Source organism: Aulonocara sp. 'chitande type north' Nkhata Bay, linkage group LG4 (assembly GCF_057382095.1).
Source record: "Aulonocara sp. 'chitande type north' Nkhata Bay isolate Kocher_YH1m ecotype deep benthic linkage group LG4, A_spYH_male_GT1.1, whole genome shotgun sequence".
Taxonomy (NCBI): Eukaryota; Metazoa; Chordata; class Actinopteri; order Cichliformes; family Cichlidae; genus Aulonocara; species Aulonocara sp. 'chitande type north' Nkhata Bay.
Window position 1 is genome coordinate 24,697,042 of NC_141347.1, and position 23,964 is coordinate 24,721,005.

General features: G+C 39.4%; 4 protein-coding genes across 4 annotated transcripts; 1 reads left to right on the forward strand and 3 right to left on the reverse strand.

Moving 5' to 3' along the window:
• Nucleotides 1-3,593: 3,593 nt before the first annotated feature.
• On the reverse strand, nt 3,594-7,937 carry cenpx (centromere protein X). The gene is made up of 5 exons (XM_086290631.1): nt 7,859-7,937; nt 6,815-6,866; nt 6,681-6,734; nt 6,501-6,589; nt 3,594-4,811 (listed from the first exon to the last, which is right to left on the reverse strand). The coding sequence occupies exons 1-5, from the start codon at nt 7,892-7,894 to the stop codon at nt 4,797-4,799; spliced, it is 246 nt and encodes an 81-aa protein (XP_086146757.1). The 5' UTR covers nt 7,895-7,937; the 3' UTR covers nt 3,594-4,796.
• Nucleotides 7,938-8,231: 294 nt separating this feature from the next.
• On the reverse strand, nt 8,232-9,582 carry LOC147332649 (heterogeneous nuclear ribonucleoprotein A2 homolog 1). The gene is made up of 5 exons (XM_086290632.1): nt 9,513-9,582; nt 9,302-9,387; nt 9,094-9,189; nt 8,858-9,004; nt 8,232-8,768 (listed from the first exon to the last, which is right to left on the reverse strand). The coding sequence occupies exons 1-5, from the start codon at nt 9,520-9,522 to the stop codon at nt 8,652-8,654; spliced, it is 456 nt and encodes a 151-aa protein (XP_086146758.1). The 5' UTR covers nt 9,523-9,582; the 3' UTR covers nt 8,232-8,651.
• Nucleotides 9,583-10,443: 861 nt separating this feature from the next.
• Nucleotides 10,444-23,474, reverse strand: tmc6a (transmembrane channel-like 6a). Its single transcript, XM_086289318.1, has 20 exons — nt 23,287-23,474; nt 19,576-19,694; nt 19,326-19,457; nt 19,108-19,224; nt 18,881-19,010; nt 18,656-18,743; nt 18,327-18,578; nt 18,095-18,234; nt 17,861-18,005; nt 17,358-17,519; nt 16,250-16,401; nt 16,021-16,099; nt 15,753-15,850; nt 15,578-15,673; nt 15,420-15,495; nt 15,201-15,334; nt 14,385-14,561; nt 14,127-14,183; nt 10,952-11,026; nt 10,444-10,832 (listed from the first exon to the last, which is right to left on the reverse strand). Exons 1-20 carry the CDS (start codon nt 23,328-23,330, stop codon nt 10,757-10,759), a joined length of 2,349 nt encoding a protein of 782 aa, XP_086145444.1. The 5' UTR covers nt 23,331-23,474; the 3' UTR covers nt 10,444-10,756.
• On the forward strand, nt 20,832-22,618 carry LOC147332651 (synaptogyrin-2-like). Its single transcript, XM_086289317.1, has 4 exons — nt 20,832-21,037; nt 21,852-22,089; nt 22,239-22,372; nt 22,455-22,618. Exons 1-4 carry the CDS (start codon nt 20,945-20,947, stop codon nt 22,560-22,562), a joined length of 573 nt encoding a protein of 190 aa, XP_086145443.1. The 5' UTR covers nt 20,832-20,944; the 3' UTR covers nt 22,563-22,618.
• Nucleotides 23,475-23,964: the final 490 nt, after the last annotated feature.

The window sequence follows — 23,964 nt, forward strand, 5'->3', positions numbered from 1 at the left end:
CGGATTCAAACCCAGGCCGGCCGCTCTCAGCCATGCAGCATACGATTGCCTGCTCATCCAGCTGAGCTAAACCTGCACCCTGCTTTTTGTTTTTTTAATATGTGACAACAATAAAGACTACAATATGTATTTAATCTATTTTATTTTAGGAGTGTATCATGATTTATCTGTACCTATAAACAGTAACCACCAGCAGTAACTGTCCTGAGTTGGGATTTCAAGTTTTTTCACCTTTAGGACCCCCATTTATGTGAGCACTTGTACTTTAACATTTGCAGTCTGCAAATGTTAGCAGCACTAGCACTCCTCAACTGATCGAGTCAGATTGTTGATGCCCAGTTCCAATCTAACACCCTTTTTTTTTTTACAGCTTTAAGCTGACAAGCATTATTCTTACACTTACACTAGAACTAGTTACACTAGTCAATCACAGAGTTTTACTACTGTGTGATTCTTCTTCTTGGGGTGCTCTTTTAAATCATGTGACTAAAATTAATGTTGTTGCCAGCATGCTGTGTTACAGCAGCCTGATAAAGAATAAAAATAGAACCATCTACAATAAACAACACATTTAAAATAAAAGTGCCACACACCTGGTAAAGGCCTTATACAATGAATATAAAATTAAAATGTATGAAATTTTATGCAACTCTATCTATAAGTTAGTCACTTACTAAGACTCACTCCACTGTTAATGCAGAAAAAACTACCTGGGCGTCAGTGTAATACCAAGATAGATCTCCCTACTTTGAACCTGTATCAAGGGATTACTGCCCAAGTTTGCACAACATGGCAGACAGGAAGCTGTTAAAGACAGGGACCAACACTGCATCCTGACCTCTAACCCTTAGATCCTGACCTCTCCTGCAATCTGACATGATCCCTTGTCTACATGAAAGCTGTCCTGTTGACTCACCAGGGCTAATTTAGAGTTCCGGTGCCCCCGACCACTGTGAGGACAGACAGTCGACACGCTGGCCTCTGGAGGAAACTTTAGACGGACTATTTTGACCCAACACAAACACACACACACAAAAAAAGCTAACGTACGCTTGACTTTTCGTTACGCTGTCCTCTCTCAATTTTGAGCTTTTTGAGAGCCAGGCGCATGTGAAGAAGCGCAATGCTAACACCGTCAGTTCGACTGTCTGTTATTCGTCTTTGTTTTAATTTGGACGTCAGAGTCGGGCAGCGGTTCACCAGTTTTGCCCACATTTTTGGTGTTATCGTAGCGAATATTAGCCCTTTGCCAAGGGCTTCACATGTCAGCTGATGAAGTCTTTTAACAAGTCTAACAAAGGCCAACCTCACACTGTGCCACCTGCCACCAGCTAAAGAGATTTTGGTCATTACTTGGCTTCTTTTTAAATATCATCAAACATCGGCCCTTTCATCATTCCAAGTGCGTGACCTTCAGGTTTACTGCTTCTCTAAGCATGACTGACACATATTGTGAAGCTCAGTTCTGGAGTATTTTTATATCACCACTTTTGATGGGACCTAAAAATAGAGTTCTCTGCTGACCTCTGCTCCTCAGCAGCTCATTTGGGGTATGAGTCCACCTCCCGCACGTCACCTCAAACGAACTGCTTCTTTATTTTTAGATGCTCCCAAAATTAATTAAATGGTCTTGTTTCGCTGAGTTTGTGCAGTGTTATGTAAGGGGATTACTTTGTTGTTATTTCATATCCAGAGACCAAATAGGCCACCACACAGAGGAGGGAGGTGGACACAGACAGTAAAGGACTTAGGGTGGAAGAGGAGGGTGATGTAGTTAAGGTAGTAGCGCAGGGCTCCAGAAATAACCCTGCCGCCGGCCTAATTGTACATCTCTCTTGCTCCCTATTCCCTGTCCAGCTGCGTGCCAAGGTCTTTGACCTCATCATCCACCTCACTGGTTCCGGAAGAATCCTTTCCGTCCCCTAGGGCCCCTGTGGCTACCAAAGCTCCAGCCGATACACGGAGCACAGCAGCAAACCATCTTCTGCCTCAGACTAACAGCCAAGCGCCACAACCATTTAGGAGTGATCCCAGCAGAGCGCCCAAGTGGCTCAACCCGCCAGGTATGTTCTTATCATCCCCAGCACGGGCCCGTGGCCGCTTAGTGGGGCCCGGGGCCTCCCAGAAACCCACATGTCACAGCAGTATGTACAGTCAGCAGAGCTGCTGCCTCAAAACACACATGAGTTTCCTGTAAAACACACACGCAGTAATCGTCTGCTACCATATTTTGTCTTTTTCAGACAGCACCATAAACACTGGTAACTTTTCACGAGTGTGAGAGTTACCCATGGGGTATCTGAAAGGAATGCTCCCACTCTGTCCTCTGAAGCATTCCTCCATGGTTAGGCAGTTTCATGCCCACGAGGGGGCCACAAGGGCCTCTTGTCTCCTAATTTATCACAGCCTCCGATGAAGCACAACATCCATGCAAGCACATAGAATAAACGAACGCACAGACATCTAGAAACAGACGCCATGCGTTACATGTTTATTTATGCAAGTGCCTCCCAACATGCATAGATTAAATAAAATGGCAACAGGCCGATAACACCTGTCGCCACATTTGGATTATGATTCTCGACTGTCAGAATGGCTTTTTTCAGAACTAAATGTTTAAAGAAGCTGAAGGACTGCTGCCTGAAAAGGGTTCAGACTTGCAGCATTAGTAATGGCAATGTTCTACTTGGCACTTTAAATGGTTTTTAACACATAATCATGGTAAAGCTAAATATTTTATGGGCCATGTAAGCCCTTGACTTTGATGTAAGCTCATACTCTTTGACTGGTTGAATGTTGCCATTGCAAAAAAGCCAGCAATCAGGGAGAAAAGGGCGTATTATGATGACATGTCATAGCCTTTTGCTTTGGGCCTCAGAGGAAAGGAGCTTTGAGATGTCAGAAATTTGGAGACAGAGACTCTAACAGAAGAAAAACACCACCGAGTTGTAAATGGAGAATTAAGGAGAAAAATCTGACATAATCCTGACATACTCTCGCAGGGACACTTTAGACAAATGCAGACAACTCCACCCCAGACAAACATTACCATGAACCACAAACTTATCAGAGCTATGTAAACATCCAGCTCTCTTTAAAGTAGACAGCCACATAGATCAGGCATTCCTAGAATGACAATAACCTCAGTTATATTTAATCATAATGGGTCAGTTTTGTCATTGACAGTCCCACTGATTATTAATTAATTTGCCAAATTTAACAAAAAAGATGAAGATCCATCATGGCAGTCACAGGTGCTTCTACTGACATTGACTGTGGATGTATTGAAGCCATGCCGAGTGCCCGATCCCACGTGCGGCGCTGTCCAAAGACCAGGCAGGAGCTGGAGACAGATCAGTCTCCGTCTCCTGGGAAAAGCTTCTCACTGCGGAGCTTCTCCAAAGCGTCTGGACTGGCTGTCGACACTCCCTGCCTTTAATGTATGATCAAGAAAAGCTTTAACTCATTACTCTCTACAATGCCCCTCCCCATTCTTGTCCTAACTGCTTTCGTATGTTTAATAATACCGACTTCAGATGAATTTTCTCCACTAACACGCATAAGGAGGGGAGGAAAAAAAAAACAGTGACAGATCCAAGATAATAATCTTTTTTATTTTGTGCACAAGAATCAACTGTTGGGAAAGATCCATTTCAATTTGAGTTAATCTCCACAAAGGCTACGCACAAAACGAAACCCTTTACAATTTTTTTTCTTCCTCTGGTGATGACTTAAGCTGTGCTCAAGTTTTTTTTCTTTTTTTACAAGAAAGTGTGGTCTGGAAGTTACCCCTGGGAAACAACAAATCCAGCGTGAGCCTTACTAAAAAGATGCTGGGTCAAATTCCAGGTGTCGTGTCCTTGAACACCTATTCAGGGCTGGATTCTTGGTTTTAGCCTAAGTTGGTTCCAGGTGTAAACGTGAGTAGCATTCGTAAGTCACCCAAGAGCCCCACAAATAAGTACTGCGAGGTGTTGCACAGCGATGCTGACTCACAGCGAGGACGCGTTGGTCAAACACACCGCTGGTGGAAAACCATCAGAGCCGCTCAGGTTAGAAAACCCCACATTACCCTCTTCCTTGTAGGCCCAGCTTCACCCCCCGCCCTCTCCCTCCCTGTGCTGTGATGAAAGTAGAGAGAGCACCTCCACTACTCGCCTCTTTTGTTTATTTACCTTCAGAATTACAGCCTGCTCTTCTTGGACCATGTTCCAATGTGTTTTGTTATGTTTCCCTTCAAATAGAATATCTACGCGTGTGGTCTCTGGCCGTGTTTGGCTAACACACGCACACATACGTGCACACACACTCCCATTCAACTTTCCCTCTGTGCCAGAGGTCCCCTTTGCCCTCCCCCCCTCCTCTAACTAAACATCGCAGGACAGCAAAAGGGAACTTCAAAGTGGCCGGAGGGGGTACTCCTTTTTTCCTGGCACTTGTCATCATCTAAGGGACTGGCTGCTCCCCTTATTACTCTAATTGCTTCCAACTGCTCCGGGAGGCTTTGATGAAGGGCGCCACGGAGCATGCTGGAAGCACCTGTTGTTGCACACAGGAGCACAGGTGGCCCTTATTGGTGGTGGCGTGGTAGCGTGCGGATTGCAATGGGGCTTCCTGCTAAAATAGTGCAGCTCCAATAAAAACATAATCTCAACGTTATCTCAGATTTGGGGATTTATGAAACTGCAGTCATACTAAAAAATGAAAAGTTTTAGCTGGTGGAACTGTGGAAGGGGGGACTGTTGATCGAGAGACATCTCAGCAGCACTCTGGCTCCATCTTGTGGTATCACTGTGCTAGAAGTCCAGAAGCTGTGTTGGAGAAAATTGAAGAAATTTGAGATTGTCAGACAGCAGACATAAAAGTCTTTTGCAGAAAGGTTAAATACATTTGAGATTAATGATAGCTCTCATAGCATCTACACATTTAAGGTTTTCGTTTACGTATCCCCAGAAAAAATTTGCATTACCACTCCATTTCAAATCATCACATTTTCTACTCAACCATCTCCAATGTGCCTAAAAGTGTGAACATATATAATGAGTGCTGCAACATTTCAGCTTCATATATCAAATATCTTTCCGGATTTTTTTCTTTTCTAAAAGGCCATTCCACCTACTTTCAGGCCTTTTTTTTAATGGATTAAAATCAGAAGCAGTCATTGAGCATAAAGACCTCAAAACCTATTAAAGATAAAAGCTAGAATTTTTCACCGCCTTCTTTAACCATCAAAACAAAGCAGGATCTGTAATTTGGGACTGATACATGAAGAAAATCTCAGAGTATTTGGCTGTTAAAACATCAACAAAAAAAATCAAGCTCTCCTATAAAGTTCCATATTTGAGCACACGCTAATAACAAATGCACATTGCAAAAGATTAGTATACAGATGTTTTTATCAATACTGCAAAAACACTTTATAACATTCTACGTCTTAAAAATGGCATTTGATAAAAAAGCTTTGTTGGATTGAGAAAAATAAGTTAAAAACATCAGCAGATAGTCTGCTCTGAACAGAACACAGTTTTGTAATTTACAGATGGTACAGAGATTAGATTAGAAAATGATTTGTCAAATATGTGCATATCTTTCATTTTAAAGGCCTACTCTAGCTACTGTTTCAAGACTTGCTACCCTGGAAGAGTTTTATAATTCAGTTTAATTACAAGACACCAGGTTTAAAATATACTTAGAGTTACTGAAAGCTAAACAATGTAGGATTTTCATATATATTACAATTCTTGTAGCATTCATTCTGGTAGTCAGTACCAGAATACTACCCATGTGACATGAGCTACTAATCCCTTTTTAATTAATCTTAATTGTTTTACTATAAATACTTAAGAATGATATTACAATACTTGTTGAGCTTTTCATAACTTAGTGTATTTTAAACTCCAGGGCAAAGTGCATGCTTACAAAGTTATTTTCTCAGTTATAATTAGATTACCATCTGGAAATTACAGAATGTTCTTGCATTCGGATGAGGCCATTTACTGATATTTTTGTTTTTGTTGTACAATATTGCCATATTGGATCATTACTGCATGAAAGGTGAATGAAAACAGCATTTTTGCAACTAAAAATTTTATGTTAAAAAGTACTCTAAATACTGTGCTTTGCATCACTGTGAAATATGCCTAAATACCAGTCAGACATAGTCACTAGCTGTCTATTGCAGTGTCTACTGCCTTAGATTTCAAAGTGAGAAACAAAAAGCATGAAGGAAGTGAGTAGATGGACCATTTAAATATAGATAATATTAGATAGTTCAGCAGAAGACCCATGATGATTTTGATTTGTAGAAGCTGTTCCCGAACCATACACAAAGTGCAAAAGCTAATGCAACAAATATATTTTACTGCAAAGAAAAATAAAAACTTGCCCAGTAATCCCATTATTTTTAAGTATTAGCTGTAATCTGGGCTAAAGATAAGACTATGCAAACAAGCGGAAATAAGTGAAACGAAAACATTTCTTGAGCCTGTTGAGCCACATACCAGCTGAGGCAGGATCTTTTCAAAATGTTCAATGTCTACTTGGTCACAGTCCTCAGATTCGGCTTGTTTCTGTGATCTCACAGCAGCCTCTGAAAAAGGAGATAACAGCTTCAGAGTGTTATCATTAGCCAGTCTGTTATTGTGTCTCAAATGTTGTGCAACTGTGTCAAAGCTCCTTACCTTGCACGAACACTTTAAGCATCTCTACCATGAGCAGTGTGGCATCTCCGCTTACTGCAACACAGTGGCATTTCATCAGCACGGTCACATAGAGAGCAAGACGTCACTGATAACAGCATAGTTATCCCACTCACGTTTTGTTTTGTCTTCTTTGAAGAAACTAGACAAAAGTTTGCTTACTGTATCCTGTGTGCAGAACAGAGCACATAAAGTGGGAGAGTGTATTAGTCATAAGGTTTTCCACTGAGTAGCTGGCCAAAGAAAGTACACTCAACAAAAATATAAACGCAACACCTTTGTTACTGCTCCCATTCCCCATGGGATGGACGTAGAGACCTAAAATTCATCCCAGATACACAATATAACCATCCCTCCCAAACAGTGGTCACCAATAGCGCAAAAAACTGCACATTCTAGGGTGGCCTTTTGTTGTGGGCAGTCTGAGGTACACCTGTGCACTACTCATGATGTCAGATCAGCATCCTGATGTGGCACACCTGTGAGGTGGGATGGATTATCTCAATATTGCAGATGTGCCCACTACCACACATTTGGATTGATTTGTGACCACTGTTTGGGAGGGATGGTTATATTGTGTATCTGGAATAAATTTTAGGTCTCTACGTCCATCCCATGGGGAATGGGAGCAGTAACAAAGGTGTTGCGTTTATATTTTTGTTGAGTGTATTAGTAAAGCACTAACAAAGCAAAACAGACACGATTTAGTAAAAATAACAAATGAACGCAACACAGACACAACAAAACCTGCCTGCGTATCCACTTTTGAAAAAACCCGTATTTGGCTTTCAAGCTAAGTTTGTCCGTCGAATTCCTTCTCGAGTTTTCGCCAACCAAACGTCTTTGGTGAATTTGGCGATTTAAAGGGCTCTCCGCTGTCCGCGCAAAAAACGGAAGTTGTCCTGGAAAGTGTGGTCTTAAAGCAATCGCTAGGACCCAGTCTTTTATTCGGCGTGGTAGTTACAATGTTATTCCCCGCAATATCTGAATATCTTAACAAGATGTAAAGTGTTAGCTGTCGTCTGACAAAACATGTTGTGTTTATATGGTGGGCGTGGAAACACACAAGTCGGCGACAAAGAAGTTCGCTTTTTTTATTAAAACACGAGGGGGGACAAGCAGGCATAAACACTTAAAAACAAACGGCTGATTGCTCCTACCTTTTTAAAGGAAATTTCTACGTCCTTTTCCGCCATGTTGTTTTTACGCTGTAGAAGAAACTTGGCGCTCTACGTAGCGATTGCCTGTTGACCCGTGACGCAAAACTCATGTAGACGGTACAGTACACAGGACTTTTACAGAAAGATTTGAAATTATATATATATATATATATATATATATATATATATATATATATATATATATATATATATATATATTAGATGTATTTATAAATATTTTTCTTGCTATATATAATACACAACAAAATAATATAAACGAACAAAAATATTTTGGTTTTCGCAAATAGTATTTCAAATAAAACATTTACCATGGGAGGAAAAACAGAAAAACAGCAACACAGAAGAGCACGAATCCTTTGACTTCTTTGTATTTATTCCTGAGCAAAGAAAACCAACAATAACTAATATTTTCTTACAACTTCACAATTTTGTCTTGTTACCATAAAGTCAACAATCATGTCACATTCACCAACAGTGGCTGGACAAAGGAATACATGACTAACTTCACTTATAGTGTGACATCTGTAGGTCCTTTACAAACATTTAACTAAAATGTCATAAACACAATACATTTCCAAAATATACAATAAACAAAAAAATATTGTTTAGCCAGAAATTCACAGTTATTGGTAAGTAAGTAAAACTTATTAGTAAAACTAAGAGAAATACATACATAAATACATGTGCATTAGGTTGTATGTTCTCATGTATGGTACTGACATAACAACCAATGCCCTCAAGCTGGTCAACTTTGGATCAAAGCTTTGTTTATTCATTCATCTTCGTCTAACCACTGAGCATCTTCGAGTAGGTAGCCAAGACCCATTGAAGGCCGTGGTCGAGGTTTAACTGTGGCTCCATCAACCCCTTGCTCTGAATCCTCCTCACCCTGCAAGACATTTTTAAAAAAATATTATTTAATTATGATAGGCTGTGATTGGAAAAGTCCCTAACATAAAATAGTTGTCATTTGCTCACCTTGAAAGTAACAAAGCGCCTCACTTTAACTTCTGTTCCACCGATATTGTGAGGACCGACCCAGTCTGCCATGTCTGCTTCTTCCTCACAAGAAAACTTCACAAAGGCCAACGATTTTTGTTTCCCAGAGTTGGGATTCTTCCTAATCTAAGATCCAGTATAAAACAGAAAGTATTTATCGCAGGTCTCTTGTAGGAAAAAAAAGCAAACCAATAGTTTTTTTCTTTAGTCTTTACTTTGCATGATTTGACGGTGCCCCATTCTCGGAAGTAAGCTTGTATATATCCTTCATTTATATAGGGATTCAGATCTTCTACAAGCAGTCCATGTTCCTGTTAAATAGCAGAAATTCAAGAGCTTCATGAAACATTTAAACATAAAAAGATAAAAGGAAATAAAATGATAGCTTTGCTCAAAGATATGGGAATGAGAAAAGTTGTTTACAAGTTCATATTGCTCGGCCAAAAGATCTATGAGTTTTTTCGGAATACAGATGTACGGCCTTTTGTTAGGCGCTGTCTTCATGCCGCCTGGGGGAAAGATGAGCAAGAAAATTATAACATAGAAGGGTGATGCATCTAAAGCAGTCGCACAACAATTTGTAATTTCATTTTCTTTAAAGATGAGACATGAAATCAAGAAAGCCCTTACTTACCAGAAGTCATTGTTGAGAGTCGGATGTGAGACAAACCTGCACTTCAGATTAGACCAAGGTAAAGAATGAAATAACCTGCTGCAAAGTGGGTTAATATGTAAGGTAGGAAAACTCCTCCCACTTTCATTCTTGTGTTTTCATGAAGGAAAGTCAGGAAGAATTTTTGAATAACTGTTCAGAGTTACCTAACTTGTTTAGCAGCTAGGGGGAAACTGTATGGTGGCTAGGGACGGCTGGCATTACTGAAAACTTGTTAATGTAGCAATGTGCTAGTTAACTTACTGTATTTGGACATGGTGGTACGCAGGAGCAAGTTGTCATATTTTTAGACCGTTGGTTCATCCAGCTGGACTTTTCTCATTGAAACAGTAAAAAGAATGTAAATAAAATAATTATAATATTTTTATTTCTTTTGATGAAACATATTCCTTCAGATTTGGCAAATGTTCTTCAATTGTTCACTTGAACTCAAGGATGAACTGACTAGAACTTGGTGGTCTATACCATGAATATGACTCAATTTGTTTGTACTGGAAAAGAAGAACAACAAAAAGATCAAAGAACAACTTCAAGTCAGCTCAGGTAAGTTTTTACTCACATAACCTTTATGTGTTCTCAAAAGGTTTTACAGTCAGGCAAAAGTCGTTCTTCACTGACAACATATCCAACAGGACCCCACTTTACTTTTTCTTTCGCACTTCTGCATATTTTACCGGTTAAACAATGTCACGTGGAATGTGTTCTTAAGAAATCCATTGTGAAGGTATTCATGATGACTGATTTTAAAGAATCTTGGGTTGTGTGTTGTGTGCTAAGGTCTCCATATCCGGATATGTAAAATAAAGATCATTTTTTAAAGTAAAAAGACCACTTTTGAGCCGTGTCTTTTTGGCCATAAAGAATCCGAAAGAACCGGAATTTAACACTTGCCATCAGATAAAAGAAACAACAGGGACAAAAACAAAGAAGAAATTTTATTTTGTCTTGTCATAAAATACATTGAAGATCATTGTACACTGTGATAATAAAAGCCTATAAATAAATATTAATAACCCTGCTGAGGTGCCAACTGTCAGTGATTCAGTTTTCAGAGATGACCAAGATTAACATATATTTAAAAACAGCAAACTTCACGGTTACTGATTTTACTTTTATTTTGTTCATGTTTGTAGCATGTTTTAGACGTTCCTGTTTATCTGGACAATCAACTCAGCTTTGAGATAATATCGAAGCCAAAATACTTCTCAGTGAGCCAAACTGCTGCGTAGTGAGAGATGTGTAGTGAGAGAGTGCACTTTGTTCACAGTGTTCAGCCAGAGACTGGGGAAGAAAAGAAAGTTCATCTTTTGACTTGAAATACCAGTGCAAAGCAAAAAAAACCTAAACAAAACAAAAATTATGTAGCCTCAGTGAAGAGCTGCAGTATTGAGAATACTCACCCTTGAGGGGAAGTGGGATGATTATTTGCATAAATCCTGTAATTTGGCGATGAGGAACTTCTTGTCCTTACCCTCCTTTGAACAGCATTAAAACAAAACACAATGCATTGACATTAATAATGACAAAAACTTGATTTCAGCAGTTATTAAAAAATAAATTGATTCAATAAATTAAAAACTGTAATAAAATACTGACTGAGCCAACCAGATGAGCTGAGAAAGGCTGTTTCAAAGTTTTAGAGCTACTGCGTGAAAAGCGTGGTCACCTCTGGTTATAAATAGTGTGGAACTATAAACCGACGATCAGAGAAGCTGACTGCTGTTATAAGCTCTGCTATGTAGGCAGGAGCCTACCCACGTCGGGTCTTTTTGATAGGTTTATGTTTGTGGCTAGCTTGATGTTGGTTGTTAACTCTGACTGATCTGTCCTGTTCTCAACCAAACACTAGATAGTGAAAGTTATATGTTATGTTTCTTATCTTATCTTATGTTTTTGGTGACTGTTAACAGGACTGAGTATGGCAGCTGTTGCTTCTGACTTAAGTTTCTGAAGGAAGCTTCATGGACGGAATTGTATTTGTGTAGAAAAGATGATTTGTCGTCCATAGCATAACACTTTGAATTAAATGTGAGCAAGCAAATGCTTATGAGAGATCTGAGAAATGTGGTCTCAAACAAACTTTTGGGCTCGGTTCATCTTGTCCTCCAGTTTTACCTAATAGATCTACACAAGCAAAATTTGCTCTGCCAGTGGATGATGGGGAATTGGCTGCTATCGAGACACACCCAAAATTGCAAAAATAACCACTTGACCTAGCTCAATTAGTTCTTTTCACTTCCTGGAATAAAGGAAGAAGCATTTCTCAAGGAATGTTTAGCAGGATTACAGTTGGAGGCTCAGGATAAAGCCCAAACCATCAGACAGAGTTTGAACTTTGGAAGTTGGAGCCGGGGTGGGGTTAATTAAAACAATTCAAACCCAGAGCCTGATCCATGTTTTGAACAATTTATCTTTCAGGGATCTTTGCCTTTAACAAGCAAACCAGAGGTTGAGCAAACTATAAAAGTCCTGAGGGATACTGGTAGATCTCGGTCACTGATAGTCACTGATTTGTTGCCCTTGAGTGAGTCAGCTCCTCTAATCATAAAGGCTTTTTTACCATCTTTGGCCTCCCAAAATCCAAAGTAGTTCAGACAGACAAAGGCATAAATTTCCTATCAAAACACACTCAAAAAGATGAAATTGGGTGGTTGTTACATGTACAACTTGTAATTTGAACTAAATAATTTCATGTTTCTATGGTGAACGTAATTAAATCATGTAGCATCTGCATGAAATTCAGCAACTTAATTTGTTCTTGTTGAGATGACATGATACAATCTAGTAAGAGTGGTTCGTTGCCTGGACTCACGAAAATCACATTAGATGTCAAACTGCAGGAAAATCGCTGGAGTTTTAAGAGGCAGACAACTACACCCACACCACGTGTATGGCATTGCTATTTATTGCGGTTTAACCTGTCAAGGACAAAAACGTACAGAAAATGCTGCATCAAGCCTTGTAATCATAGCTTTCCTAGTTTGTTAAGCCTGGGTTGACAGCTTGGTGGTGTGATGGTTAATGCTGTTACCTCAAAGCAAGAAGGACCTGGGTTCAAATCCACAATCTGGCTAGTTTGCTGTGTGTAATTAGAGTTAGGTTAATTGGTGATTCTGCATTACCCATGAATCTAAGTGTAAATGGTTGTTTTTCTCTATAAAATCATCAACCCCTGTATTGGTTCATTACGCAAGACTAGCAGTAATTGTCTTGCTTAACAAAGTAGTTATTCAAGCAACAAGATTTCTTTGCGTTTTCCTTAACTTGTGTAGAATGAATTAAAACAGATTTCATACTTAAATAAATCACTTCAACTCAATGTAAGTATACTACGTTGATCCAATGTAATCTGATTACGTTAAACCACCAAATGCCAAATGTGTTGGTTTGACATGGTCAAAAATTGGTTATTGTACTTGGTTAAATCACGTGGAAATAGGTGCCATGATTAAATTGTGTTCATCCAACAACAGATTCTTTTGAGTGCTCTTTAACTAGGTCATGCAGACTATTAGTAGTTAAACATGTGGTCTCTAGTGCCTGTCATCCTGAGTCCTAGGGAGCTCTGGAAAGGTGGCACCAGACTATTAAATCTATGCTGCAGAAGTGCTGTTTGGCTATTGGTAATGACTGGGATGAAGGAGTTCCACTAATGGTATGTGCAATACGGGAAGCTAAACAAGGATCCCTGTGTCTTAGCCCAGCTGAAGTTGTTTTTGGTTATTCAGTGCAGGGGTCTTTTAAAACTATTTAAATAACAACTTCTGCACAATCCAATAAAACTAATGTTTTGGACTATGTTTCACAGATCTTTGAACGCTTGTAGCAAGCCCTTTCAGTAGCACTGGAAGCTCTTTTGTCTGTTCAGATCACCATGAAGCGGCATTATAAAAAGCACATGAAAAGTCAGTTACAATGATCAAGACAGGAAAATAATTAAAGCGTGTATTAAATGTCCAAATGATTGGGTGTCGGTAAAACGGGAGGAAGAGAGAGTGGAAATGTGGAGGCATGCATTGGAGAGAAGAGAAAGGAAAATCAGTACAAGTAAGACAGAGTATATGTGTATGAATGAGACGGAAGCAGGTGGAAAGGTGAAGATGAGGGGAGTAGAAGTACTGAAGATGGATGAGTTTAAATACCTGGGTCAACCATCCAAAGCAAAGGACAGTATAAAAGGGAGGTGAAGAAGAGACCGTAGGCTGCAAGCTTTAGAGATGATGTCACAGACAAAAAGACAGGAGGAAGAAGTGAAAACCAGGAGGGAAGAGACGAAAGAAGAATTTTAACATAACCATATATACTCAGATGATGAATTCAAACTAGGATGCTGAATTCATTTTTGTCATTTCTGTCTCTCAACTCAGAAGGAATTTTCACATCTTTAGCGATGCCTTTTTTTTCTCCGCTGCCATCATCAGGGGAAATGCTAAAAGCGGTTCAAATGCTACTTGTACATTTTAAAAGTACGCCATCAGTGTCAGCCTTAACATGGTGCGAGTGTTAGCGCTTAAACTCACAAATGTCGCTAACATAGACAAACTCATGCATACATTTTCAATCTGCTTTTCTAACCGGCTGATGATTTTCCTCTGGCCATCAACAACTTGAGCCTGAAAGTATATCACCATTCTGCAAAAACAAAAGCAAAAATAGCAATGGATCATTTCAAAATTTTAAGAGCGTAAAACCATTTCTGTAAGTCGCGAACATTAAATGTTTCAATGGAGGAGATGCTTGCTGCTACGAATTGCTACCAACAAACAACGCTGACTTGCTAATTAATGAAATGAAATACATAGCGGAAACAGGAGCGTAATCATTACCACTCACAGAAAGACTCCACTGGCGAGGAATAGAAACACTGGATTCTCTACCAAACAGTCGTAGACCCAACTGAGCCACTTCAGGATTGGATGAGCATCCTCCAGGTGCCTGGTCGACATCTGCCCTCCCTCAAACATTGTTGTGAGATTCCTGAAAGGGCCGCACTTTTCCGAGGGTTTGATTCTGTGCATGACAGGCAGATGCATTTAAGGGGATACAGTAAAGAGTGTGTGTATATATATATATATCATCTTTTTTTAGCCTGATCCTTTATGTCTCGTGTTTTTTTGTTTACTCTGATCTGAATCAGTTGACGAGTTTGTAAACTCATTGTCTTTTCCTGTAGTTTTGAATTCGCAGAGAGAAAACTCCAAGTGAACTCAAGATGAATCACGTGGGAACCTTCAGCCTGCTTATCTACCAGATGTCTCTTGTCCTACTCTTATTTCCTGTTTTTGTTTTCTTCCTGTGTGATTGCAGCTCAGTGTTGATTCATTACAGCAGGTCTGAAGGCAAAAGAGTGTCTAGCCTGTTACTTCACAGTAGCAAGTGAATATAGAAAGATTTGAATACATAGATTGTAATCGTTAAGTTGAAACTATTGGTTTTGGTCTTTCTTGAGAAAATGTCATTTCCAGGCCATTTACCTTCAGGGTAAAAATATACCAGTTGTAGTTTTAGTTTGTACTTAAGAGATTGTTATTTTACTTAAGGTTTGTTTTTAGCGAGCTGCGTGTTTGTGGTTTTGAAACGCTCACAAGCATTTTCACGCTATAAGCATGAAAAGGCTTACGTGCATTCCAAGAAGATTGTTATACTTACGTCCATACTGTATAAATGATAGTCACGACAGTGCCAAGAAATGAGGGGAACCACAGTATGCAAATGAACAGCGTTGTCATTTGAGTGGCCCTCCAGGGCTTTCTCGAGGCCTGACAGTTGAGAATGAGACTTCTCTGGAAAACAAAGCGGAAGAGTCATGTTTGCAATGCAGTCTTGGCATACGGTACTACAGCCCCACTGCATACACACTCTACCAACCTTCTTCATGTAAAACAACACAATCAGTTTTATTAGTTGGACTCCAGGAAGAAGTGGTGCAAACAGAACTCCGATCCTACAAGAAGAAATGCAACACATGACCACTGATTTTCCTTTTTATCGCTGATATTAAAGCTGTGTTTTTACTGAATAATCACCATGTAAGAGTTTGCCCATATATGAGCTCCAACACATTACGAGCAATGTCGAACACTGGCTTTCTTTTCTTTTGCAGGATTGTCTGGGAAAAGACCCTAGAAGGGAAGAATTAGGTTTTGGCTTAAAACAGAAGTAAAACCAATCACCCGATCTTGCTCTAACTGGTAAACTTGCCTCCATAGGAACTCTCCCAAAAAAGTGTAAAGCACCGTAACGATGAAGTCCATCACAAGGAGCCGGTACAGTTCTTGGCCAACTGAACTCTCCCAACACTGAAAAAATGTAAAAATGTGGATGTTAAATGCTTTCAGATTCCAAAACTGTAGCTATAATATCGCATGTGTTAAACATCTGCGTGCAAAAAGCTTTCTTTAAGGAATAAAAACGATTGCATACAGTAACTGAGTGCTGAATCATGTAAGAGCGTGAGGATGTTACTAACCTCCAGACCATTGGCTGGAATGCTCTCCAGCCAGCGATAACATAGAACTCCAATAACACTGACCTTCAACAGCAGGTTCCTGAAAAATAAATGATCAAATACTTTATTATAAATATTTAAACTTTATAAAAATCAAATCACATAACAAAGACAATAATTTTACATCGTGTTGAACTATGTTATTCATTTGAAAACTTCTTTTGCGTCTTTTCCTTTTTTTTTTCCTTACCTGAAGACAGAGACATAGACACGTGTGCCAGGTGATTCATATTGCTCTGCCCAAACGCACAGGTTGAAGAAGCCAGGGAGTAACAGGTTAATGCCCGACACCACTGCTGACAAGACCAGCAACTCAGTGTCTTTGGGCAGATTTAAAGTGGTCTAAATCACAATGAAAAATGCAGACCGACAAGTTATAATCAAAACAGGAAATGAAGTTCCGCTTAAACATTATATGCAACTGAAGTGAGATCGTCTTGACAACCATGATATTTAAAAATGAAGTATTGCTATAGTATCAGTAATCCTCTTACACCATCTACCTGCAGTTGTGTTTGACATCATGGGGACGTGTCCAGGTTATACTGGAAGTCAATCTGCAGTTCTCTAACGTTGACTGATTCTGCGTTATTACTAAAGAACTGTCTTTAGACTTATTCAGAAAGAGAAGAGTGAAATTGGCGACACCGCTTTGAGTATGTACAGTGCTGTGAAAAAGTAGTTGCCCTGTCTTGTTAAATCGTGAATTAACTGTGATGAACCGAATGTTTTAGAAAGCTGAGCCAAGGGTGATATGATCAGCTGTTAGGTTTAGGGGCAATTACTTTTTCACACATTGTCAGGTAGGTTTTGGCAGCTTTTTTCCCCTAATAAATGAAATAATGTCAAAACTGCATGTTGCATTTACTTTGAAGGTCTGAAACGTGTGCAATATGCAAAAATCTACGAAATAAGGAAGAGGGCAAGTACTTTTTCACCGCGCTGTATATGCAGGTTTTCAGGACCATCTTGAGCCTTGTGAGTCGTGAGATGATAACACAAAAGTTTATTACTTCTATATTATTCCTGTTATTTCTATTATTATTTGTCCTTGCACAGAAAAGCTTTGAAACACCAGTATCTTTTTGGGGGGGGTTGTGTGTGTGTGTGTGTGTGCGTGTGTGCGTGTGGGGTGGGGGGCGCTTATTATCACACAAAGTAGACAGACAAAGATATCAAAAGGTCTAGCAGAAAAGAAGAAGTAGCTAACCACAGTGGGTGGGGAATTAAAATTTACATACTTAAAGTGGTGCTTGACTGTGCATGAATGCTACCATTTCCTTTTCCCAACAATGTACCTTGATGTTGATTTTTTTTCCTGACAGGTTGTGCACTCCTATGGTGCCCAAGAAAATGCTTATTAAGCATGCGGTCCACGCCAACAGATGAACAATAAGGCGGTGAAGTTGTTGCATGCAGGTCTTTTTGTCTTCTCCCTTGATCATCTCAGACAGCTGCTCCTGTTGGAAAAGCACCATTTGTAAACTAAGCCTTTCAAATAAGGTGCTTGTTCTTTTTAAACTAAGGACATGGCCCCGAGGGTGACATAACACGTGAACATGTGATCAGGTTCCTGTGAGCAAACGATAACCACAAACACTACTATGTGTGATGTCAAACTGACAAAGACTGCTGCAAAAACTGAAATACTTGTTGCTAAGAATCATCAAGAGAGCATTCAGTGTAAAGAAACCCTTTTTAAATAACTTGGTTGGTTTGGTCTATTTTAAAAATAATTTCAACAAAACAAGAACCAAAAGAAACGTTTCACGCTTCAGTGAGTATTCATATAAAGTCGTACTTTGAGCTGAGTGCTGATTTTCTCAGACTGGAGTCTGACAGATATCTTCTTGCTCACTTTAAAGTCCCAGCAAGAAAAAACTTTCACAGCCAGATTCTTGTTAGATTTGAGGACTTGAAAGTTTTTTCCGAAGGATTTGGACAACCTGTCAAAAAAACCCCAAAAAAAACAGTATTAAAAAAAAGACACAACAAAAATAGAATTAAAGCATAAGTAATTGAGTTAGAGTTCAACCTGTACACAAGGATGATGCAGATAATGAAGAGGGTGAAGCCGATGGTAAAGAAATAGGCTGCTGGCATTCGGTATTGGTCTCCAGGTAACGTTTCACTGGAGTAATAGCCATAAAACATCAAGCTGTCAGAAAAGTAGCCCTGTCAACGAAAACATTAAAGATAGCTCTGGTTTCTTTGTCGCTGAAATAAGCTTGTAAATACAGCTGGGATATGATGTACAGCCATCTCACCGTGCCCGTGAGAAGCTCAATACCACTGAAGTCTGCTTTAGGACTAGGAGGAGGGTTGATGCCTTGTGGGATGATTAGGAACAAGCCAGTGATGACAAAGAGGAGAAGGTTAAGGAACAGGAGTGTTCTCAGAAAAAGGAAGTAGGACAGCACACCGGTTCCGTAACGTCCGCTCAGTGTCTTCAAGGCTGAATGCCACAATTTGAACGAACTGAAGACGGGCAGGCAGCTAAAGAGGCAGTGGCGCCAAGTCTGAGGGGAAAGGAACATGAGCGTGTCGCCTACACACATGGTGAAATCTTATCACTGTGTACGCTGTTTGCACTTACCATTGAAATGTACATGCTTAGATGAGTGTAGCAGGGTATATTTCTGCCGATGAATGAACTTTCAGTTTTTAAACTGAAAGCAACTTTTCTAGAAGAAGATAGGGAGAAAAATGGTGAGACGCCATCCAAATAGATTCTAAGATTCTTGAAGATGACGTAAAGTACTGATTGTGATTTCCATTGCACGACTCCTCTGGTCACGCCAGTGGTTTGTGTCTCACATACCGGATTTCGATCTTATCTGCCAAGCTAAGTGGCATTGCTCGCAGCTTGCGGGTGCCTTCACTCACTGAGAGGCCTTGGAGGCTGGACACCAGCTGGTCCATATTATTTTCAGCGGCGCACAAATTGGAATCTGTGGAATAAGAGAGGTCAGATCTCACTGTAGTGAGAGGGTTAAAAGTAGAACGAAAACACTTGTTAACACCTGTCAAAAAAATAGCAAATGGCACCTTCAGTGTTGATTTCCTCCGCCTCTGCCAGAACAGAGGCACCCTGGACTGGTCTGGAGAGGTGAGGAGATTCATGGGATGAGGCCTGATATCGCACTCGCCGGGATTTATTTAATTCTGTGTGGATGAGGAATTTCGTTTTGAACAAATGTTGCAGTTAACACGTGTGAATAAATCCTAGCAAACATTTAGACAGCACGGAGAGATTTTCCCCTCACCTGCAGTGCGACTAGGCATCGAGGCGAGCACCTTTACCGTTGCAGCCGACCAGCCGTGTCTCTGCAGATGGCTGATCTCTTCTCTGTCGTGTGATTCGTCACTCGTGTAACTGCTTCTGTTTGACTGTACATCTACGAAATGATAGGTTTTATAGGTTTTATAATCTGTAGATCAAAAATAAAACTACAGATAGAAATTGGATTCTAACATTTCGCTGGGGTGTAAACAGCAAACACTGAGTCATTGTACCTGTGCATTCTTTAAAGACTTCCATCTCCAGTATTTCAGGGCAATTTTGGGTGCTGGTTTCTGGCTCATTGATGGGATTGAAGGAGAAATCCTGAGCTGGTTCTCCATCTGCCAGATTCCTACAACAATGAACAGAATAATGACCAAAAGTCCCCAAAACCTTTGACCAACATGAAGAGGACTTATAGCTCATGTTGTTTTATATGAATAGCTTTTGGAGTTTTTCTTTGGACATTGGCTGCTTTTTCACTTATTTTCAGGGGAGTGCTTTTTTCATCTGTTACGCCGCCTAACTCTTAACTTTGCATCATTTATGCATAAAAATGGCCCCTAACTCAAGTGAGGAAACAGCGTTATGTCTACACATCAAAGACAACTCAGAAAACAACCACGACTGACCATTTTAAATTGTATCTTTAGGCTCTTGTATATTTTAGCTCAAACAGCTATTAGCTGAAAACTTAAAAAAGCATATCTTTGCATGTTGGTCAGTGAGTCCTTGCGAATTTGAGGAAATTAAACAAGTGGACCACAAAAGAAGAAGCAGCGAGCGTAAAAGGAAAAGGAAATAATATATACAGCAAATGGACAGGATCTGAAAATCCATAAAAAATAGAAAAAAATTTCGAAGTAAGACCAAAAACAGGACCTAAAAGATGCATTCGAAACTTTATTTAATCCATCTTCTATTCACTGAAACCTCATCAGAAATGTTTTCAGTGTTTGTCCGAGATATGCCAAGTTGCACAAGAAGTGGAGTGAAAATCAGTGGCAGCAGGTCTGATGGAGCGATGAACCCAGATTGGAAAGTTTTTGGTTCAAATCATGGTTAACATGTACGCAAGACGTAACGACAGAGGTGCAGATATGAGTGTTTAGAGTTCTAAAACACAGTGGCGGCTCGACCATAGGTTACATTTTTTGTGTTGGGCATTTTGCTAGAATTGATGGAATTACGAACACAGTGTCGTCAGGTTTTGATCACCATGCAAAACTGCAATCTGGAAAACCTGTGATTGGCAATGGCTTCATTTTTAAGCACAACAATGCAGTAAAAGCAGATGTGGATAAAAAAAGAATAAAAACACAGTAGAAACACTGTCAGTTATAGCCTGGCATCTCCCCATGAGTGTGCGCGTCGTGTTCATCATTTTCACAACTTTTCATCCACTTGGCAGATGCATTGCAAACGAGATTAACCTGTTCTTTTTTTCACACTAATGCATAGCATGTTGTAAGGCCAGTTTCCACGGCACCTACGAGGTGCTTTTCAGCAAGATTGTTCAACAAATCGAAAGTACCCAACTGTAATAGGAAGGCTTTTCTTTTTAACTTAAAACTGTCTGATAGGCAATTTTTGTGGAGTAAAATGGAAAACACTGGCAATCTACCCTCATTGGATAATGATTCTTTTGATTGGAGGAGATTTATAAAACAGACTGTTTTGCGCACCCTGTGCTGGGTGAGTGAAATTATATTAGTATCAGAGTTAGCCAGCCACATTACTCACTGCAAAGTAGTGACTAATGCGGGCTTTTAGATATATGTGCTTAAACCTGTCTACATGAGGCATGAACACCCAGTGTAGACAGGTTTAAACATTTTAATTAAATGTAAATTAAATGTAAACTATGCAACGACCGATAGTAGCAAATAACCCTGTGTCACCACACTGCCACCTGATGACGAGTGACATGTCTTAAAGGCTTTAAAGTTTTTTGCTCCTGTAGTTGAAATTTACATTTAAAAGTCAGAGAAGGTGCGCTTCCTTTTTCATAGCACAAAATTTTAAGCAGCATTTTCTCTTAATCATGCAATACTAAGCGTAGCTAATTGACTATATAAAAATAACTTGACAACTAAAGATGCAAATCAACACTATCACAAACGAGGAAGTCAATGCTTTAAAGTATTTATATTCATATATTTATTTAGTGTTTGCCATGGCTGCAGCAGGAGGAGGTAAAACAGGTGGAAGGTTAGTAGTTTGATTTCTCTCTGCAATCACTGATCTGTAGTCCAGAGCAGTGCCCCACCTACAGGACTATGTGAATATCTTTTTTCCGGACAAATGTCAAACATGTTTATTTTATGTTTGATATTCTGTGTAGGCAAGCAAGTTGATGTTGACAGAGCTCTACTTCTACAGAAAGGCGTCTCTATTTTGTTTTCTTTTTTTAGACTGCTTTCTTGCAATTTCATAATCTTGCAATGTTGCAATGTCATGATCTTGCAACTTCACCCGGGACTGAACCCTGAGTGTCTCCACTTTGCAGGTATTCGCCATTGTTGTTTTTGGAACCATCTCAGACCAAGGCTACTATAGCCCCACGAGTAAAACAAATGGCACCTGTATGTTTAACAACAATGAATGCGCATGCAGCTATGCGGTGGGAGTTGGAGTCCTGGCCTTTGTGGCTTGTGTTGTGTTCCCCATCCTGGACGTCATCATTTCAAAGATCTCTAGTGCCACAGCGAAAGATCGCATTGTCAAAGGAGATCTGGCCTTCTCCGGTAAGTCAGCTTTAACTGCTATGCCATATAGTTCATTAAAGGAACAAAAGAGTACAAAAGAAGGAAGTGCAGCCTGTCATAACTTGAAGCTTTCATCAGCTGTAATCTTTTCCCCTGAATTTGTTTCTCTGCTTTGAATCACCTGACAGCGGCTATGACCTTCCTGTGGTTCATCTGTTTCTGTGTCTTGCTCAACCAGTGGACCAGAACTAACTCCGAATATGTCATGGCCGATGCTGCCCGAGCTGCCGTTGCTTTCTCCTTCTTCTCAATCATCACCTGGGTATGTCTGACATACAACTCACAGTTGGTTTGGAATCTCTTGTGCGAACAATTAATGTACTAATTCAAATTTCTCTCAACAGGCTGTTTTGGCGTACGTTGCATACGGAAGGTATAATGTAAACCTGAACACCTGTGAGTGGCTGACTGCTTTATTTCCCAGAATCATTGGAAATGGAAATTCTGAATAGATGTTCTCTCTCCCACGGTGCCCTCTGTACAGCATAGACTTTGATTGTTCAAACCCCACACAACCATTTTCAACCAATGAGAAGCTACGTCTGTAAAAGACTTTCCATTTGATTATTTAAAAAATGTTCGGATTAGAAAAAGCTCTGCTCCTCAGGCTCGTATGCGTTGTTTGTATCAGCTGTGTAACAAGACATTTTTAAATTGTACTAGAGAAAATGTGTGTTCCTCGTTAGTCATGGTTAAAACAGACACTCGGCACTCCTCTGGCATTAAACGCATCACCTATTATCCCAGGCCTTGAACATGTGAATTATGTGTTTTTATAAGCAAACTAGTGCATAAATAACATGTTTACAGGAAATACCCTAATCTAATTAATGTTGATTTGTGGTAACAGTTTCATTATATTTTTTCTCTGACAAACCAAATTAATAAACTGCAAACTAGCGTTTAGGTAGCATGTTATTGTGTCTCATTGTCTATTCCCCCTTTTTGCTATTTTTATTTGAAGTGAAGCACTTTGTAATTTTACCTGGAAAGGTGCTATAGAAATACATCTTTATTACTTACTTACGTCACAGAAAAATATTTTAAAAAAACTATATATATATATATATATATATATATATATATATATATATATATATATATATATATATATATATATATATATTATATATACATATATATATATATAGTTTTGTTTTTTTTAAAGAGACTTACTCGTAGTCGATATCTGTTTCACAAATGTTCACATTGTAATCCATGGTTTTTGATGATCACCGTTTATCTCAAACACGACGTCCAAGTCTGCTGTGTAGTGGAGCAGTGCTGTGTTGCACTTCTGAAAATAAACTATCTGCAAATGAGTATGATGCTTTATTTTGTCACACTGTCTAACTACTTCTCTGATAACCTCACAGTGTTGCTTTGCTACTTGTGACATCCTGCCACAACCTTTATCATAGCCGCTGGGGTATTAACAACTTCCTGATTTACAATCTCTTTTTTTTTCTTTAATCATTTGAATATGAATACAGAGCAAAGAGGAGGAGGTTAGGTTAGTCTTTCTTGACTCTTTAAAGACATTAATGTTTCCTTTCAGTTGTTTGCTATAACATTTCATGACCATTCTTTGTATGGGGACAAAGTAAATGAATAACTGTAACACAATCACAACAGCAATAATAGAAAATACGTCTAATTCATTTTTTTCCACTGGAAACATTTGTATTTGCATTCAAGACATCTGGAAGAATAAGATGAGCATTTTGAGTTATGGTTGACCCTCCAGTGGTCATAATAACAAACTACAACATTATATTAGGAAGCTAAATGAGTTGCAGGAAAAAATATACAGGCTTTTGAAATAAAGGCAAAACCAATGTATTGTAGTACTGT